The 20,554-nt window shown below is 39.5% G+C and overlaps 1 protein-coding gene across 6 annotated transcripts in view; it reads left to right on the forward strand.

The window, feature by feature from the left end:
- LRP1B (LDL receptor related protein 1B) overlaps positions 1 to 20,554 on the forward strand; it is a 2,177,452-nt gene that overhangs the window by 1,993,828 nt on the left and 163,070 nt on the right. For all 6 annotated transcript variants that reach the window (XM_082262163.1, XM_082262161.1, XM_082262165.1 and 3 more), the window contains 2 exons: positions 1,320 to 1,452; positions 11,900 to 12,022. In XM_082262163.1, coding sequence (XP_082118289.1) covers positions 1,320 to 1,452; positions 11,900 to 12,022 — 256 coding nt within the window. The remainder of the gene's footprint in view (positions 1 to 1,319; positions 1,453 to 11,899; positions 12,023 to 20,554) is intronic.

The following is a 20,554-nucleotide window of genomic DNA, read 5'->3' on the forward strand; positions in this document are numbered from 1 at the left end:
GGTTTTGTTTTATTTTCAACATTAAAAAAGCTGCTTAGTGTTTTTTTCTTGGCATATTAAAGAAACACTTTGAATGCCCAAACAGCTCAAAATCCTTCGTCCAGTCATGTTTCAACACCACAGTCACTAAAAACATGTTAAGTATTTCCATTGTTAAACAGCCAGTGTCCTAAAAATCCGAACACACTGAGGTGTTTTAAGTGACTGTGGTGTCAGAAAAATAAGAGGTACATTCATTTTGCTTTAACACATCTTGAGAAAATGCAAATATTTAATAACTTAAAAAAGTAAAGTAATTTCGAGTCATATGTCTCAAGTCAAAGTCAAGTCTCAAGTCATGAATACCAAGTCAAAGTCGAGTCAAGTCCAAAAATTTTATTAATTTTAGTCAAGCAAGTCTCAAGTCCTCAAACTGATGACTTAAGTTTGACTTAAGTCAAGTCATGTGACTCAAGTCCCCCACCTCTGCTTTACATCATAGCAATGATAGAAGATCTTGCTGGATAAACTTGTATTTTTAACTTTTATTGCCTTAAAGAGTATTTATTTACAAAGTTGAAGTAAAAGCATAGTAATCAAGCCATTTTTTTTAGGCAATAACACTCAACTTGTTATAAGCCACTCCAAAGATATGGACAATGAGCGTGGTTGGGATAAACTCCTCGTGGTTGGTCAGGTACTCACCAATGTCCCACACTAAGGTGCTTTCCTTCACTGTCAACTAAATTTATAGGCCCATGCAAATGGGATACCAATGCAGATGTAAATGTGGCTCCCCTGCTCCTTAAATCGTGTTTTTATTCTGCTGGAAAAACTCTCAAATCCCCACAAACCTACCTCTCCGAATATCAACCCAACATAATGCAGATGTAGACAGCCCAGATTGGTTGAAAAAAAGGGAAAAGCCTAAAAGGGACCAAATCCTACCCACCTCTTCCACATTACACACTAAAGGGAAATAAGAGCAGAGGGATGTTTTATCATTATTTTGCTGCTCCTTCACTGTCCAATCACAGGGGGAGAGAAATAGACAGGCTGTACTGCTTAACCTCAGTAGAGAAGACCCAGGTCACCTGCCTGTGCTGTCTGAAAAGTTGGGCATATTATGACTGGCTGGACAAAATTACAAATATTGTAGCAAGAAAAATAGCTCTTACATACTGTATGCATTTCATTTGTGTATTTAGCTTTTCTTGATGTTCAGCCTTATATCCAAACTATTGCCAGGGTAAAACACCTTTGTGATTCTATCTAGTTTAGAATGTTTTACATATTAAGATGGTTAATTCGTTTTTTTTTTTTTTTTTTCTAAAATACAGCTGGACTGTGTAATGGAATGTAAAGAGAACCAGTTCCGCTGCAAGAACAGAGCTTACTGTATCCCAATCAGGTGGCTGTGCGATGGTGTCCATGACTGCGTGGATGGGAGTGATGAAGATAATTGTGAGAGAGGTTAGATAGTCTATTAAACGCTCTAAATTATCTGCTTCTCATGTATCTCATTTGCTCTGTATGCTCTGATAAATCAGTAGCACCAATGTGCCCTGTAAATCTGATTAACCGAATGCTCAGAGAGTGCGGAGGAGACCGACACAATCAATCTACATCTGTGTTAAAAGATGCTACAAAGCCTACAAAGCTTATTTTATTATTTCTATTATTATTTTTTATTATTATAAAACAAGTGTCCTAAAAAAAAGAATTGTTGAAGCATCAAATTTGTTTATTTGAAATACAAATGTGTCCAAAATGCATGTTTTAGTTTTTTATGATTGCTTGCGATCTGAAACACATTGGCTTCTTTTATAGATAAAAATAAGTCCAGGCCACAGACAACTGTGTTTTTTCTTCTCAACAAGCATTTTTTAATATACTGCATAGCTCATTTTACATTGCCACTTCTGCCAGACATGACTCCTCATTGACGCAATGCACTCTCGGTCAGTTCTTAATCATAGGGTGATTAAGCCCTGACTGCGGTGTAAACCCATCATGTCCATCTGGCATGAAAATGTTAGAGGAGCCATCTTATATTTCAATGAAACTTGTTGAGATCGAGAATAAAAAACACTGTGGTGTGTGCAGCCTAGTCAGTTTATATGTGTCTGCAGGGAAGAGGTGGATCCTATATTGAGCTTGGCACCCGTAGTTGGTGAGCACATAATTGCCTCCTTGAGCTTTATGCTTTGTATAGAATTGGCTTTTTCTGTCTTTCATGGTTTCTGCTAGTAAGGTCATTCAGCTTCTTCTCAATGATGATATTCCAAAGGTAAATGGTGGTGACCCTAAAATGTGAACGAGGCTTCAAGATATCTACCTTTTATAAATATCACCCACTATGAGTAGTAAAAAGAAGAGTAATCCATCTAAAATGCAATGCTGTGTATTTGAAACAGACAGAGGCCATAAGCAGAAAAACTCACAGAGCTTGTTCAATGAGTTCAGCACCATTTCAATATGTTAATAATCAGCAATAGTACACACTATTATTATTAGATGAACATAAAAATGTATTTCCCAAAACATTACAGCAAAAATCAGAAGCTTTCAGCAAAATTTTACAACTTTAGTTGTAATGGTTTTTAAGGGTGCAATGGTCTTTAACCACTTCTGGACTGGAGGGATTTGCCCCCTTAATGACCAGGCCATTTTTTGCGATTCAGCACTGCTTTACTTTAATGGATAATTGTGTGGTCATGAGACGCTGTACCTAAATAAAATTGATGTCCTTTTTTCCCCACAATTAGAGCTTTCTTTTGGTGGTATTTGATCACCTCTGCAATTTTTATTTTTTGCGCTATAAACAAAAAAATAACGTCAATTCTGAAAAAAAAACAATATTTTTCACATTCTGCTATGTAACATTGCCCCCCCCCCCCAAAAAAAAAAAATAAAAATTAAAAAAACGATTTTTTTTTAACATTTTAGGCCAATTTGTTTTTGGCTGTATATTTTTGGTAAAACAAAATCGCAATTAGTGTATTTTGTTTGGTTTGCGCAAAATGTATCACGTCTACAAACTAGGGGAAAGATTTATTTCTTTTTTATTTTTATTTTTTTTTAAATAGCAATAGTGGCAATCTGCAATTTTTAGCGGGGCTGCGACATTGCAGCAGACAGATCGGACCCCTAACTGACATTTTTGACACTTTTGGGGTGACCAGTGACATTACTACAGTAATCAGTGCTAAAAATATGCACTGTTACTGTAATAATGACGTTGGCAGGGAAGGGATTAACAAAGTGGGTGATCAAGGGGTTAAATGTAAGCCTAGGGGAGTGATTCTAACTGTGGGAGGGAGGGGCTTTTGAAATGATCATAGAGACCTGTGATCCTATATAGAAGGGTCACAGGGGCTCTGTGATCATTCCAGAGAGAAGAACGGTCAGCTGTGTTTACAATAGCTGACCGTTCTTCGCTCTCGGCGGGGAACGATCGCGGGTGGCCGGAGCCACCAGCCCCATGCAATAGAGTCCCAGCGGTTGAGTGGGGGCGGGAGCGCGCCACCGGCGGCGCACGCTCGCCCTCTAGCAGAAGATGCTCTGGCGACGTAGGGCTACGTTGGTTCGCGCAGGAGGGCCATCCTGCTGCAGTAAAACTGCGGCGGGCGGTCCTTATGTGGTTAAATGGCTCCTGAAGGTTATGGAAGCTCCATTCAACTATCCTGAAACTGCTCTCATGCCAAAAAGTAGCCCCTCATTATAATGGACAGTACTAATGCACTACTGTACTAATACAAAATCAGTAATTTTTGGGTGAATTCAATTTACCCAAAATCTGCTTATCTTTAATAAATACATTAGCCTTTTCAGTGTGAGCTAGTCCTTTACAAATCCAAGGCTCTACAGAGGTGGTACTGGCCTTTCAAAGAATGTATGTATTAAAATATTCATTACAATATTACATTACTGCACATCTGCAGGGAAACAGTAATAACATGTGGTTGGTGTGTGGAACCACAGCATGCAGGAGAAGAGGGTGCAGGTTGTAGGTATTCAACACATGGAGTCATGGGAAGCTCAACTGAGACTAGTAAGTATTCTTCTGAAGGTTACTTTTTAATTTTTTTTTTTTTTAATTGTTTTTTTATTGGAATGCTCAATAAAAGGTGTTACAAACAACTTCATTTTATTTATTTAGTGTCAAAATCACTTTCACTACTTAATGAGTCACTGACCCAGAAAAAATATGCTGGTCAGGACTTTCAGCCTCATTGGCTAAGTACAATTAAATCAAAAAGGTGCAGCGCTAAAATTGCATACATTAAATAACAATAACTGCTATATGTATACAAAAATGTCCATAAATAAAGTAAATCATAAAGTAGTTTATAGAGTAGTCCTTCCAACTTCACAAAGATGTACCAAGGAGACCCGTGCTGTTAAAATGAAATGCAGGCACCACTTTAAACGTGAATCCATCACCAAAGTTTATGCAAGCCTCTCACCTTCATCATTCGACCACTAAAGGTCACTGCACTTTATATAAGGGTGAATAGCCAGATGAACACCTGCCAATACCCGATCTCCAGTGCTCTTAAATGGACTCAGCGACCATTCAGCAGTCGTTCATCCCATAAAAAACAGGAAAAGATCTAATGCTCTCCATCTAAAAACGGCTTTTATTGAATGCATAAAAGATTCTACTCACATAAAAGGCACTTTCCCAGTGCACTACGGAAGACATGTAACAAAGCATGTAAAAATAAGGTGCTGCGGTGCAGCGATGCCTCCGGAGCGTCGCGGGTGACGTCACAGCTCACCCTTATATAAAGTGCAGTGACCTTTAGTGGTCGAATGATGAAGGTGAGAGGCTTGCATAAACTTTGGTGATGGATTCACGTTTGAAGTGGTGCCTGCATTTCATTTTAACAGCACGGGTCTCCTTGGTACATCTTTGTGAAATTGGAAGGACTACTCTATAAACTACTTTATGATTTACTTTATTTATGGACATTTTTGTATACATATAGCAGTTATTGTTATTTAATGTATGCAATTTTAGCGCTGCACCTTTTTGATTTAATTGTTCTTACTGGGTATTGATAGGTTTGACCTATTCCGGTGTTCAGCTGCTTATATACCATTTTTTGTTTGATCTGAGCGCTGAATAATTTCTTTCCATTCATTGGCTAAGTAGCTTGTTCCAAGCTACTTAGTACTTATGTAAGTTGCATGATCTTCCATTACATAGGGATAGTGGTTTAAAAAAATAAAATAAATTAAGATGATGTCAATCGAAAGAAGTGTGTTTATATAACTCAGTCTTAAGCCCGTACACACGATCAGATTATCGAACGATCTGTCGTCCGTTTTTTTGTGGCATGCTAGTCTGATGTGGAAAGTGAAGAGGTTATTTTCATACAAATTTTCCCGTACGACAGAATTCTACTTCAGAAGTGATGTCATGTGTTGGATTGATTTGTATGTGTTCTTTCATCTCTGAGCATGCCTAGTCTTGCTCTTAAGATTTTTTTACGTCAAAATCTGTACTAATGAGACGAAAATCAGACGTTGTATTACGGACGACAAAAATTGTATAGCCCGCACATCAGGATTTTGTCAGCCGAAAAGTCGGAGTTGGCTGTCGAAAGCACCATACTAACAATCCGAAAATCGGCAGATCGGTCATCAGACAAATTTTCCCTACAGATTTTCTTATCGTGTGTACAGGCCTTTATTCTACCTAAAAAGAGTTTCCATTGTTTCTTGCAACGTATCTTTTTGTATAATTGTCACACACAGTGGCACACATATGTTCCCAATCTCTAATCCAAATGCCGTAACAATAGCAGCAAAACAAATTATTATACATAAGAAAGGGAAAGTAAAATTTCACCTTTGTGAGTCTTTGCCATGCACAATAAATTACTCTCGTTGACTGCTTTTGACAGAGTGGAAAATCTACTCAATCACTTCTAAGTCCTTGTGGAAGAATAACTTAAGACTTTCTGCGCCATGGCCCGTAGTTTACTGAAACAAAGAAAGAAACCTTGATCAAAACATTAAAAGCCAAGAGTTAAGAAAGAAGTTCAAAAAAACCAACAATAGGAAAATAAATAAATAAACTAAGCTCAAGAGGTTTAACCTCAATAAACAAAAAAAAAAAAAAAAGCACATCGGAAGAAGCGTTGAATAAGTAATATGTCGGAATCCATTTTCTGGAAATTGTTATTCATTATGAGGAATGACACAACTGCCACTTGGTATGAATATTGCCTTTGGGGCCTCTGTGTGAATTGTAGTACGCATTTGGAAAAGTAAGCTGGCCTTGACATTTAATAGTCTGAGGTTTTCATCTAAAATATAGCTGTTTTAGTAGTAATGATGGTTCTTATTCTCGGACATGGTTATTGTTAGCAATTGAGTGACTGTGTGCTAGAGTGGGTAGCAGTTAACTTGGTGCCTGATTGCCAAGCTTGAAAGAGAACTAAGATTAGGTAAAATAAAAAGACTTTCCATGGGAGCAATATTGTAATCAAATCTGTAGAATAGAAACATTTTTGGAGCTGATTTGTACCTTATTAGTGTCGGCTTTCCCATTTCCCTGTTTCATTCAAGTCACAGTCCCCAAATACAGTAATGTCAGATATCAGATGTGGCATTTCTAAAGGATCCTATCCCGGCTTGTTGATCCTTCTTGTGCTTTTTTTTCCCCCTTTAAACAGGTTGTCATTGAATATACCTATCAAAATGTCAGTTTAAGGCTAAGTGAATGTAAGGCATTATTTTACTGCCCTTTAAAAATGGAACACAATTTAAAAAGTGAAGATTTTCTGTCATAGGAAACATCTAGAAATGTTAACTGTGCAATTATACAATAGTGTTGGACGAATAGTTCAACCCGAGCATGAGATTGGGCCGAAAATTTGCCTGTCTGACCGTTCGCCGGATGTTAGCCCCACTAAACAGCCTGCAATGCACTGCGTGCTGCACAGTGCATTCTGCGCCCTAATTGCCCAATTAGGGTGCAGTGTAAGCTGGCTGTTAAGGAACGGGGCCAGGAAGTGGGCTACGGCGTGATGAGTCATCAGCTGTCAATGGGCTTCCCCGCTGACAGCTGATTCAGGAAAAAAAAAAGTGTCTGCCTGTTAAAAAAAAAAAAATGGCTTGGGATCCCCCTCCGGGGGGGGGGGGGGGGCTTATCAGAATCTGGAAGCCCTCTTTAACAAGGGAGCCCCCAGATGCTGCCCCCCATTCACAAAAAAGTGTACAAAAACAATAAAAACAAGAGATTACCATTTGAAAATAAAGCAAAAGAAGCTTTAAAAAAAACCGAATGCAGCTTCCGTACCAAGGACTAGTAAGCTGCAATATACTGTATTACATTTTTGGTTTTGGGTTTGGATACACTTTAAGCAGCATCCTGAAAGTTTCACCTTTTCTTTTGCATTCCTGGTATGCGGTTATGCCTAGGGGGCGCTTGTACCTACAGTCTCATGGCTGATAATTTGCAGTGTGGGAGGCACTGCTGCCTTTGGCTGCTAGTCTTAGTAGATTTGGAATAAGGTTTAGTGATGTCAAAACTGAGCTACTTGCTGGAGAGGAATCCGTGCTGCAAGCAACTCCCTGCTTGTTCACCTCTCCTGCTGTTTCTTAAATGTTCCCTCACCAGTCTTCAAATTACCGGTTATGAGGGGGCATCTCTGACATTAGAAAATAAATCCTCATTCCCTCTCCAAGATGACCACTTCGAGAAAAGGCACACTAAATCATAAATGGGGAAAAGATCAACTGCAGGGAGACCCCAGGTTATACTGGGCATTAGTCCTTCCCCCTTGCTGCTTGCTTTTTCTGGACACAGTTTCCAAAGATTAGGTCCTCTTTAAGCACTTGTGCACACTGACATGCAATTATTTAAATTCAAATCCATAATTTAAATGTATCTGAATGCAGCAGTATTGTATTCTGTGGGCCCATGCAACATGGTCTGTATATTGGTCCACAATGTAAAGCGGGCAGGAGCTGCCTGCATCCTAGCACACTAAGGACACTAAACAGCAGGAGCCACCTGTGTCCTAGCATCTAGGGAGCACAAGCTGCCTGCATTATAGCAACCACGAGCAGGATACACTTGCGTCCTAGCAACCAAGGTATATATATGCGCTATACATTGTACCCACGGAAATGTTAGCAGAAACGTTACATGAGTACAGTGTTGCTGCCAGCAAGATTCTATGTAAAATCATATGCCACTTAAATGGGTTCACAAAATACAAATTGTTCTGTGATTGGACAAGAGTAGGGGAGGTGAACAACAAGGAGGCTTGTGTGTAGGAGAGCAATGGGTTTCCTGTTGGAGCACCAGAAGCATAGCAAAAGCTATATTTTCTGCGTTCAATGAATATGTCAATTTTAACCACTTCTGGACTGGAAGCCCCCTTAATGACCAGGCCATTTTTTGTGATTCGGCACTGCGTTACTTTAATGGACAATTGCGCTGTTGTGCGACTCTGTATCTAAATAAAATTGATGTTTTCCCACAAATAGAGCTTTCTTTTGGTGGTATTTGATCACCTATGCGGTTTTTATTTTTTACGCTATAGACAAAAATAGAGCGACAATTCTGGAAAAAAAAACAATAATTTTCACATGCTGCTATATAACATTCCCAAACAAAGAAAAATTAAAAATCTAATTTGTTTAACATTTTGTTGTCTGCTACATATTTTTGGTAAAAAAAATTGCAACAAGCGTATTTTGATTGGTTTGCACAAAAGTTATCGCATCTACTAACTGCGGAAAAGATTTGTCATTTTTTATTGTTTTTTTGTTTTTTTTAGTAGTAATGGCGGCGATCTGCAAATTTATGTGGGCGGCGGACAGATCAGACCCCTTACTGACATTTTTGGGGGTACCAGTGACATTACTACAGTAATCAGTGCTAAAAATATGCACTGTTACTGTAATAATGCCATTGGAAGGGAAGGGGTTAACCCAGGGGCGATCAAAGTTAAATGTGTACCTAGGGGCGTGTTTCTAACTGTATGAGGGCGGGGCTTGTGAAATGATCACAGAGACCTGCGATCCTATATAGAAGGATCACAGACACTCTGTGATCATTCCAGAGAGAAGAACGGTCAGATGTGTATATGACACCCGCTGCTATCTGATCCGATCCTGTCCGTGAAGTCCGGATGCATGGAAACCCTATTTTCCATCTGTCTGGAGGATCAGGCGGTCTGTTCTCATCTGATCTCTTCATAGAGGACAGTGGGGATCTGACAGCTCCCTCTCCACACACAGATCCCCCGCTGAGCAGAACAGACTGCGTATAACGGTGCGCCCATGTGAAAGGGTCCTTAATGTGCTTAAATGCGTGTACAATATGCTCTATAGGAGTGGTTTTATGCTTCTTTTTTCTTTTAGCAGTTCTGGCATTTTTTTTTTTTTTGGCTGCCTAATGTGCATGGACCCTTAGATATTCAATAAATATGCCTTTTGCCTCCTTTGCTACACAAACCATGCTCTGCATTGGGCAATGGGTTGATATTTTGTGCCCTCCCATCATAGCGATGAGGCTGCGGAGGCTATCAAGGAGACCTACCTAGATACCCACCCTTTTTCTCACCATTCAAACTTTGTAGACCTGTTAATAAAAGGGCTGCTCTATATGCTGGTGTAAAGTACTAAGACTATGGGGTTGCCTGAAGGCAAATAGACTGTGCATTTGCTCCAGAGCTTAGTAAATGAGGTAAGGCTTTACTTTGCAAAGAATATCCAATCACATGCAAGGAAGGTAAAAATAAACAGCATTTTTTGCTTGCACCTTAATGGATTATAGAAGTCATTGGAGCTTCTGGTCATTTACTGAGCTCTGGCGCAACTGTACTTTGCAAAGTACACAACCTATTTGCCATTAGTAAACCAACCCCTGTTTATAATGTCAGCAGCTTACAGTAATCAACAGAGGTGGGGGACTTGAGTCGCATGACTTGACGTAAGTCAGACTTAAGTCACCAGTTTGAGGATTTGAGACTTGCTTGACTAAAATTAATAAAAGACTCGACTTGACTTTGACTTGGTATTCATGACTTGAGACTTGACTTTGACTTGAGACATATGACTCGAAATGACTTTACTTTTTTAAGTTATTAAATATTTGCATTTTCTCAAGATGTGTTCAAGCAAAATTATCGTGCCTGTTATGTTTCTGACACCACAGTCACTTAAAACACCTCAGTGTGTTCTGATTTTTAGGACAATGGCTGTTTAACAATGAAAATACTTAACATGTTTTTAGTGACTGTGGTGTTTAAACGTGACCGGACGAAGGATTTTGAGCTGTTTGGGCATTCAAAGTGTTTCTTTAATATGCCAAGAAAAAAGCACTAAGCAGTTTTGTTAACCGCTTGCCGACCACCGCACGACTATTTACTGCGGCGGTCAGCCCCTCACAGGCAGAGCGGCGTAGTACTACGTCACTAGCCTTTGAGGGTCTTGGGAGCGAGTGCGCGCCGCGTGTTCACGGACCCCCCGCGCGCGTGACCGGCAGACCCGATCGTCCGCCGGTCACTCATGATCGTCGGTGCAGAGGGAGAAAGGCAGGCGGCTAATGTAAACAAGCCGCCTGTCATTCTCCCCTGTGTATGAATGGTGATCATACGGTTCTACTATGTAGGACCGTTGATCACTGTTCATACACCTCAAGCCACAGCCAATCACAGTTTGAATCTCGCCCCTAGGGACACACATAACCCCTCCCTCTCAAAAAAAGTTAACCCCTTCACTGCCAGTGTAATTTTACAGTAACAGTGCATATGTATAGCACTGATTACTGTAGAAATGTCACTGGTAACCCCAAAAGTGTCAAAAATGTCAGTCAAGGGTCCGATCTGTCCGCCGCAATGTCGCAGTACCGCAAAAAAAAATTGCAGATCGCCGCCTTAAACGCGTTAAATAAAAAACAACAAAAATTACAAAAATCTTTCCCTTTGTTAGTAAACGCGATAACTTTTGCGCAAACCAATCAAAATACGCTTTTTGCAATTTTTTTTTACCAAACATATGTAGCATAAAACAAATTGGCCAAAAATGTTAAAAAATTTTGATTTTTACATTTTTTTGGGGGGGAATTTCATATAAAAAATTTGAAAAATATTGTAATTTTTGCAAAATTTTCGCTCTTTTTTTGTTTATAGCGCAAAAGTAAAAATCGCACAGGTGATCAAATACCACCAAAAGAAAGCTCTGTTTGTGGGGAAAAAGGACATCAAAATCTTTCCTGACCACTGACTTTTAACTGATTTAAAGGTGAAAATTGGGGTAGATCAGTAATTTGACTTGATTTGTGACTTAACCAAAATAAATGACTTGACTTGCTTGACTTCTAGCAGGGACTCGACTTGACTTGCTTGCTTTTTGCCACAGTAACTTGGGACTTGCCTGGGACTTGAAGGTTAAGACTTGAGACTTGCTTGTGACTTACTCCAGTCCCATGTCTGGTAATCAATCAGATTTCACATTAATCCAATCAAGAGAACTGTATAAAATCGGGTTTGGTTGCTGTGGATTGCTGTATTTTGCACATAGTTATTGCGCTTTGCTGTGCCTTGTTAAATAAGCCAGATGATGTCACTACATTGATACCAGAGTGGTGGCATTTATTTACAATTATAATGTTCTTGCAGTTGAATAACACTGGCCTATCATGAAGACAAAGCAAGTAAGAGCTTTTATTTATGACAAATCATGCACAAATTATATTTTGTCTTTTTATAGAACATCTGATTTTATCAGTGTAATATAGCTGTTTTCGAATTACACTTTACATTCATCATTTACAGTATGCCAGCTCAATTATTCTGTGTGAATTGCACTCGTAGTTTGCAGCCATGTCTCATTGTTTTCTGCCGCCACAGGAAATGATAATCCTTGCTATTGTTTCTCTTTATTGAAGGGGAGAATATATGCAGAGCGGATGAATTTCTGTGTAATAATACTCTTTGCAAGCTTCATCTATGGCTTTGTGATGGTGAAGATGATTGTGGGGATAATTCCGATGAAGTACCTGAAATGTGTGGTATGTACATTCAAATTCTGTACTGTTCCTATGCTGTGCACTATGGATGTGGCTTCGTCTCTTGAATATGATGAAGGCAGATATTTTTCCGGCTTAAAAAGTGGTATTAAACTAAAAAAAAAGAAAAAGTAACATATCACAACTTACCTATTCATCAATATGAAAGCTGCATGTTTTAAAAAATATTTACCTGGTAATTAAGTCAGTAACAAACTTCCTCTCCTAAAGTGCCATAAAACTCAAAAAAAAAAAAAATCTTCCAAATAATGATGTTTCTGTGCCCTTTGATTGGGTATACAATCTTTTTTTTTATTAACAAATTACTGGAGCAATATGTCATTCTTGTGAAAATGTATTTCTTTTTTTTTTGGGGGGGGAGAGTGTGACAGTCAGCCCTATAAAGGACAGGTTTCTGTCTGGTACCACATCCTAAAAAACTATGTGTATAAAAATGGTTTCTAGCAAACTAGATAGAGGACTTTATAGGTACCTATAAGCACCTATAGTGCGATTTTATTGTGCAAGAAAAGTATTAATTAAATCCATCCAGATTAAATCCACAGAGATTTTTAACAGACATTAGACACATACATATAGCTCTATGTAAGAACACTATAATTCCCCAATGGTCACACTTATCCATCCACCCTGCTGCAGTTGGGTGGTGGATTATCTCACCATAAAGTTCTTATTTGTAGTGGCAGCAATATGCAGGCTTATAGAGCCTCTGTACCATTGCCACCACACTGTGCATGCTCCCTCTCATCTATGAGTTTAGAGGAATTTCCTTAGGTATGTTTAACACTATGTTCAGTGGCGATTTTGGCTCTGAGGAAGAGGGTCCTCCCTCGAAACGCGTAAGCCACATCAGGTTTTGAGGACGCCATCACGCTATCCAGCAGTAGAGAAGTGTCCTGGAAGCGAGCGGTGCCCATTTCCTATATGCTTGTTCATATGCTACGTTTGTGAGTATATTGTATGCTACCCTTCTTTGATTTTAATAAACTTTTAGGTGGTAATGCACAAGGTCGGTGCGCCCTTCTCTTGTTGTTTTCATGTTTAACACTATGGCCAGGGCTGGGGGCTGGACAAGGCTGGAGCAGGTGACATGACCTGTGACATCAGCTCAGCTTTTTCAGACCCTACTCTAGGCTGTGCAAAGTGAATTGAGAATTCATTTAAGGATCTGACTTGCTCAAAGTTGTTGGTGACCGGATCATTGACTGACAGCTCCATTCTGCTTTTCATGGCCTGGGGGAAGAGCCTAAAAAAGGCGATGTCACAGGACATGTGGCCTGCTCTGGCTTTGCCCCGCCCCCAGCACGGTCTATGCTGTAGTAAGAAACAAAAAAGTCACATGACCCCAACAAGAAGGTGTTGAAAAAAGTATAAATCCCATTTATTAAAATGGGTGCCCTCAGAATCTGGTGCAGCTGTGCCTAGTAACCAATCAACTTCTAACTTGAGCTTATTCAGTAAGGCCCCTTTCACACAGGACCGTTCAGATCTGCCTGTCCATTTTTTTGCTGGATCTGAACGGTCCCCCCATGCATCCCTATGGGGCATCGGATGTCAATCAGATGTCAATCGGATGTCAATCGGATGTTTAGTGGAGACATGTCCGCTGACATCCGATCCGATCCATCAAATCTGGACGGATGGATACCCTATTTTCCATCCGTCCAGTGGATCGGATCGGATGGGATTGGATGAGAACGGACCAATGGTTAGTTCCCATCCGATTCCCCCATAGAGATGCATGGGAAACTGACAGAAGAACAGCTGTCATCCTCCTGCTCAGCAGGGGATTGGCGGATTGATCCCCCGCTGAGATAAACCAAGTCCGTCCGACGGACAGGCTGTGGGAAAGGGGCCTTAGACTTTGACAATAAATCCCAAAAGCTGATTGGTTACTAGGCACAGTTGCACCAGATTCTGTGTGCACCAGTTTTAGTAAATTTCCCCCATACTATATATAAATATGTATATATATTATCTTTTTTTTTTATGTGATTTTTTTTCTCCCTACCTTTGATCAACAAAATATCATTCAATCATTCAGAAAAATGGAAATTTGCACTCGAGGGAAAGAAATTAGTGCAATTATCTTTGATGTTTGCTTTGTAATTTATTTACAAATTATACAGACACGCAACAATTCACAAAGGCTGATGAAATAAGTGAAAACAATGTGATCTGATTGGATTTGTGATAGAACAATATGCTGGAACAAATGACATGAATTAGAGTCTTTGGATTCAAATGTTTTTCATATTGGATATTAAAATCAGTCAATTGCTCTTGAGGCACAGTTTGTTGTCATCTTTTATTTATTTTTTCTGAATTTCCGAAAAACAGAATCTATTTTACATTGTCAGTCTCTTCTATTGTCTACATAGACTTGGTATGTAAAGTGTCAAGTTAGTCTACAGTACTAACTTGCAAATTTGCTCTACTGTTCTGGTTGAAGAGTTTCCCAGGCACGGTGCACAGTATAGCCGCATAGCTGAATTCTGTGCTGCATAAAGATGAGCGAGATGACAATAACATGCATTTTTACAGTCATTCAAAGGCAGCATCAATTCTTTCAATCTGCTTTCAATTGTAAAACATGCAAACAGATCAAGGCCAACCTAACACCAACACTTAACATCTTTTCACAATGTAAATGGAAACAAATGCTTTCATTTCCCTGGCTATTTTTTTGCAATCAAATGCTGGTTGAAAGGAACTGAAATTGCTGGAACCTTGCTATGTATGTGGCCAGCAGTACACATTTGAAATAAAGTTGAACTCTAGTTATGATTTTTACAGCATATTTTTAGTTGCATAGGCAAACTTGGACCAATGTAAGTATGTGTATCTCATACCTGAGTGATGGCTGTTGAAGCTGCAAATCACTGTAGTATTTGGCACTAGGGATGATCAAACTTTTGAAAAGTTTGGTTCGTCCAGAACACCCGAATTTCCCGAAAGTTCGGTTCGGATTCCCAACCCCATTGAAATCAATGGGACCCAAACTTCGGGAATCAAAAAACACCATTTTGAAGCCCTAAAACCTAATAAATGCCCCTAAAAAGTGCCTAGGGTTCTGGGTCATGCCCCAGGGACTATGAATCAGGCAAAAAAAGTTCTTAAAAATTGTCGTTTTTTGATGGAGAGCCAATTAATGAAAAAAGTATTGGAAAAAAAAAGAGATTCCTTTGGATTTAGTGTCTGGGGGGTCTAAAACGTGTACCTGTGAAGTTTCAGCTCTGTAGCATGTCCAGAACCAGAATTATAGCATGCCAAACATTCATAAATTACTTTTTTTGCTTAACCGCGCCTTTCTTTTGCTCCTAATAAAGCAGATGTGTGTGACGCCTTTTGCAGTGGACTTAACGCTTACAACAAGAACAGGTGTTAACTTGTCACTGAGGCTTTAAGTCCACTGCAAAAGGCTTTGGTACTCTGCATCACACACATCTGCTTTATTTAGCGACAACTTTGGGTCGCATAGCAGTGTGCGTCTTGCAGGTGATTTTCACATCGCACAGTTGATAAAGCCTCAGTGACAACTATACATAAATTAAAATTCATCAAAAAAAAACAGATTATTTTTCTTAGAATTTCAGTAGTGCAGGGCTGGTGTTACCCTCCTTTCATAAAGTGCAAATAAATAAAGTGCATAAATTGCATAAATAATCCATAATATCCAACTAAGCAAGAACAGAGTTCTTCAAAAGTCTTTGTTTATGCAGTGCCCGAGCTAGTGGTGGTGACATTGTACGGTGGTTCCTATAACTGACACCAATGACCCTGTATTAAAGGTACTGTGTATTGCTCTGGCACTACATAAACAAAGACTTTTGAAGGACTCTGTTCTTGCTTAGTTGGATGTTTTGGATTATTTATGCAATTTATGCACTTTATTTACCAATGTTGTCGCTTAATAAAGCAGATGTGTGTACTACAGTGCTAGAGGTTAGGCGGGGCTATGTTATATACTGGGGGGCGTATTCACTCCTGATTGGCCTCTGGTCCCCGTAGTCACTCCAATCACGTTCCTAGTAGACTCCTCCACCCTCATTGGTTTTTACTAACGTTTCCGGGCCAATCACGGGCTTTTAAAGCCCACTTCCTGTCCCAATGCATTTTGGGCGGTTCAGGTGACAGAATTCCGAACTTTTACCGCAAAAAGTTCGGAATTCGGCCGAATTTCGAACACCCAATGTTCGGGTCGAACCGATGGTCGATCCGAACCAGTCGATCATCCCTAGTTGGCACTACTACAGTGATAGCAGCATCCTTCGGGTCTTGTGCCAAGCAACTTCTGTTTTGCATTATAACCACAGGGGGCCACTCATTTGGCACTGTCACTAGTCAGAGAGTGCCTTGTATTTTTTCAATGCAAACAAGGCGTTCTCTGATTGGTTGAGGTGGCAATTGTGACATCACCACCCTGTCCCTCCACCTTGTCAGTGCCATCTTCAGAAAATGAAAGGGCCCCGGGCAATGCAGTGCACTGGGGCCCTGCCTACACAATCACCCATGAGAATAAAAATGCAAATTATCAATAAGGGGATATTTATTGGTACAGCAGTTAAACTCCTCATCATTTAAACAAATGGTCTCCAAATTGTTGCCCAGGGTGCTGGATGTGGCCCTTTGCTTGCCTTTATCTGGCCCTTGGGGCATAATTTCACCAACTGAAACCAATGATGGGGCACCAGTCCCCTACTGACACCATCAATGGGGCACTATGCCTCCAATGAAAACCAATGATGGGGCACCAGTCCCCTACTGACACCATCATTGGGGCACTATGCCTCCAAATAAAAACCAAGAATGGGGAACTGAAGATGGGGCATTTTCTACTCCCACTAGCCACAGTCCGGCCCTCCTAAAGCCTGAAGGACAGTAAACTGGCCCTTTACTTAGAAAGTTTGGAGACCCCTGATATAAACCAAACCAACTCACAATAGCTGACCCTGTGCCCACCTTGCTAGTGTTCTCTTAGAATTGTTGGGGGCTGCTATAAAGAGCTAAGGTTGTGAAAAAATGTGTTTTTACTTATATCAAGATTTAAGATACTAACTGACAGAGAGGTCTTGCTTCTGAGTCATCAAGGCATTCAAACTCAATACACACATGATGCACAAGACTAGAGTTGGCCTTATATGTAACTGTTCTAAAATTCACCTTCCTCCAGTATTTGTTTACAACATTGTTATATGTCACCATAAAGTTCCAGCTTAAGAGCATCAAGGACCCACTTAAGATTGCAAAACAAAGTACTTAATGACTTTTTTTATTGTATATAAAACATTTGAAAATGTTGATAAAACTTGTAGAACATAATAGATTATTGGCTGATATGATCAAAACAACATCTTGAAATAAGATAAGTCCTACAGTGTGTTCATATTGTACCAGCTAACTATACTGAAGATGTTTCATTGGCCATTTCAAGCAAAGAAAAAGCAAATCTTTTGTTGAATCTTATAGATTTCTTTTATGGGTTAGCTTGGCTGGGATGAACAAGGTGTATGTAAGGTCTACTGTATATATTGTGTATGTAAATAGATGAATCAGAAGATTGAAGTGGCACACCAAAATGTTGAAATCTAAAAATGAGGTTTTATTCCAAGCGTGATACACTAAAAAGCAAGTGCTTTTGGGGGGCCAAGTTTGCCTCCTTCATCAGGGCAAAAATATGATATACTGTAAGAATACATATTTAAAATGTAAAAAAAAAAAAAAAACATTAGAACTATAATAAAAATGCAAATGAAAAAAAAAAATTGGGATTCAAGGAATCAACCACTTCTGGCCCGGATTTTTCCCCTTAATGACCAGGCCATTTTTTGCGATTCGGCACTGCGTTACTTTAACAGACAATTGTGCAGTCGTGCGACACTATACCTAAATAAAATTGATGTCCTTTATTTCCCACAAACAGAGCATTCTTTTGGTGGTATTTGATCACCTCTGCAATTTTTATTTTTTGCGCTATATACAAAAATAAAGCGACAATTCTGAAAACAAAAAAAAAAAAAATCATTTTCACATTCTGCTATATAACATTCCCAAAAAATAAATTTAAAAATCAAAATTTTTAACATTTTAGGCCAATTTGTTGCCTGCTATATATTTTTGGTAAAAAACAAAAAAAATCACAATAAGCGTATTTTGATTGGTTTGCGCAAACATTATAGCGTCTACTAACTACGGGACAGATTTATGTCATTTTTATTGTTTTTTTTTTTTACTAGTAATGGCAGTGATCTGTGATTTTTTGCAGGACTGCGACATTGTGGCGGACAGATCTGACCCCTAACTGACATTTTTGACACTTTTGGTGGTACCAGTGACATTACTACAGTAATCAGTGCTAAACATATGCACTGTTACTATAAGAATGACCCTGGCAGGGAAGGGGTTAACCCAGGGGTGATCAAAGGGTTAAATGTTTACCTAGGGGAGTGGTTTCTAACTGTATGGGGGCGGGGCTTGTGAAATTATCACAGAGACCTGTGTTCCTATATAGAAGGATCACAGGCGCTCTGTGATCATTCCAGAGAGAAGAACGGTCCGCTGTGTTTACAACAGCTGACCGTTCTCTCTCAGCGGGGAACGATCGCGGGTGTCAGGCGGTAATCGGAGCCCCCTGCCCCGTGCATCGGAGTCCCTGCTGCCGAGTGGAGGCAGGAGCATGCAGACAGAGGCGCGTGCTCATCCCCTAGCTGCAGGCGCGCGACCAATGTATTCCTATGGCAGTTTACCCAGGAGGGCCAGCCAGCCCCAGTATAACTGTGGTGGGCGATCCTTAAGTGGTTAAAGCGGGCAGTGAGGAGGAAATATAATGCCTCGTCACCACCTGTCAAGTGCTCTCTGAAGAGTGATCTGGACACTGATCGCTTTTTAGAAATCAAAGCACATGTGAGTGAGCCCTTAGACCACTGATGGGCTCTATGTTAATTTTGGATAAAGTGGAGATGGATACAAATCCCTGTCAGTTTTTATTGCTGTCTGTGCCCCTGTTAACAAGATTTACCCTCTCTATGTGTCCTGTTTACTATTATCAATGAAATTATCAATTATCAAAGAAAATGAATGTAAAAGAAAATCCCACATTTTGGGTTTTCCCCAGAAAAGTTATGAAGGCGTAAACACAGCCGACCATCCTTCTCCCTGGGATGATAACAGAGCTCATGTGATCCTGCTATATAGGATCACATGTCTCTGATCATTTCACAAGCCCGACCCCCATACAGTTAGAATCACTCCCCTAGGGTCACATTTAACCCCTTGATCACCTGCACTGTTAACCCCTTCCCAGCCAGTGTCATTATTACAGTAACAGTGCATATTTTTAGCGCTGATTACTGTAACAATGTCACTGGTACCCCCAAAAGTGTCAAAAATGTCAGTTAGGTGTAATGTTGCAGTCCTGCAAAAATACACATATTGCCACCATTACTAGTAAAAAAAACCAAAAAAACAATAAAAATTACAATCTTTCCCGTAGTTAGTAGACGCGATAACTTTTGCGCAAACCAATACGCTTATTGCAATTTTTTTTACGAAAAATATGTAGCAGTAAACAAATTGGCCTAAAATGTTAAAACATTTTGATTTTTAATTTTTTTTTTTTTTGGGGGGGGGGGCAATGTCATATAGCAAAAAGTGAAAAATATTGTTTTTTTTTTTTTTTTTTAAATTGTCCCTCTTTTTTGTTTATAGCGGAAAAAATAAAAATTGCACAGGTGATCAAATGCCACCAAAAGAAAGCTCTATTTGTGGGAAAAAAAGGACGTAAAGTTTGTTTGGGTACAGCGTCGCACGACCGTGCAATTGTCTGTTAAATTAATGCAGTCCTGAATCGCGAAATAGGGCCTTGTCAGGGACGGGGGGGGGGGGATAATCTTCTGGGGCTGAAGTGGTTAAAGAGTATTGAAACTGCATTTTTTTTTTGATGATATAGCTGCTTAAAATGTTTGTTTTATGTTAAACGTACAAGCACAAAAATTCTACAAGACCTGCAGTGGGGGTGCCTGCTGTGAAAGTTGATAGAAAAGGGTGGGGAAAGATTAAAGGAGCTTGAAGAAATTTCAAATTATGAGTTACCACTGTAGTGACATTCCTTCTCAATGTAGGCAGGTCAAAGGTCAGTGACATACAGGGGTTGATTTACTAATGGCAAACAGACTGTTCACTTTGCAAAGGAATTTTCCTTTAGTTTAGTAAATGAGGTGAAACTCTGCTAACTTCATCCAATCATGTGCAAGCAAAAATACTACTTTGTTTTCTTTTGCACATTCCTTGTCCATGATTGGGTATTCGTTGCAAAGTCAATTTTCACCTCATTTACTAAACTAAAGTAGAATTTCCCTTGTAAAATTAAACTTTCCCTGCAAAGTGAACAGGCTGTTTGCCTTTACTAAATCAACCTCACAGTTTGTACATATAAAGAAATGCTGTTTTCATATTTATCATATACAGCCTTCAAGTGATTTAAAGGCTGAAGGTTTTCTATGGCATTCTGTGCAT

This window comes from Pelophylax lessonae (assembly GCF_965119305.1).
Source record: "Pelophylax lessonae genome assembly, chromosome: 6".
NCBI classification, from domain to species: domain Eukaryota; kingdom Metazoa; phylum Chordata; class Amphibia; order Anura; family Ranidae; genus Pelophylax; species Pelophylax lessonae.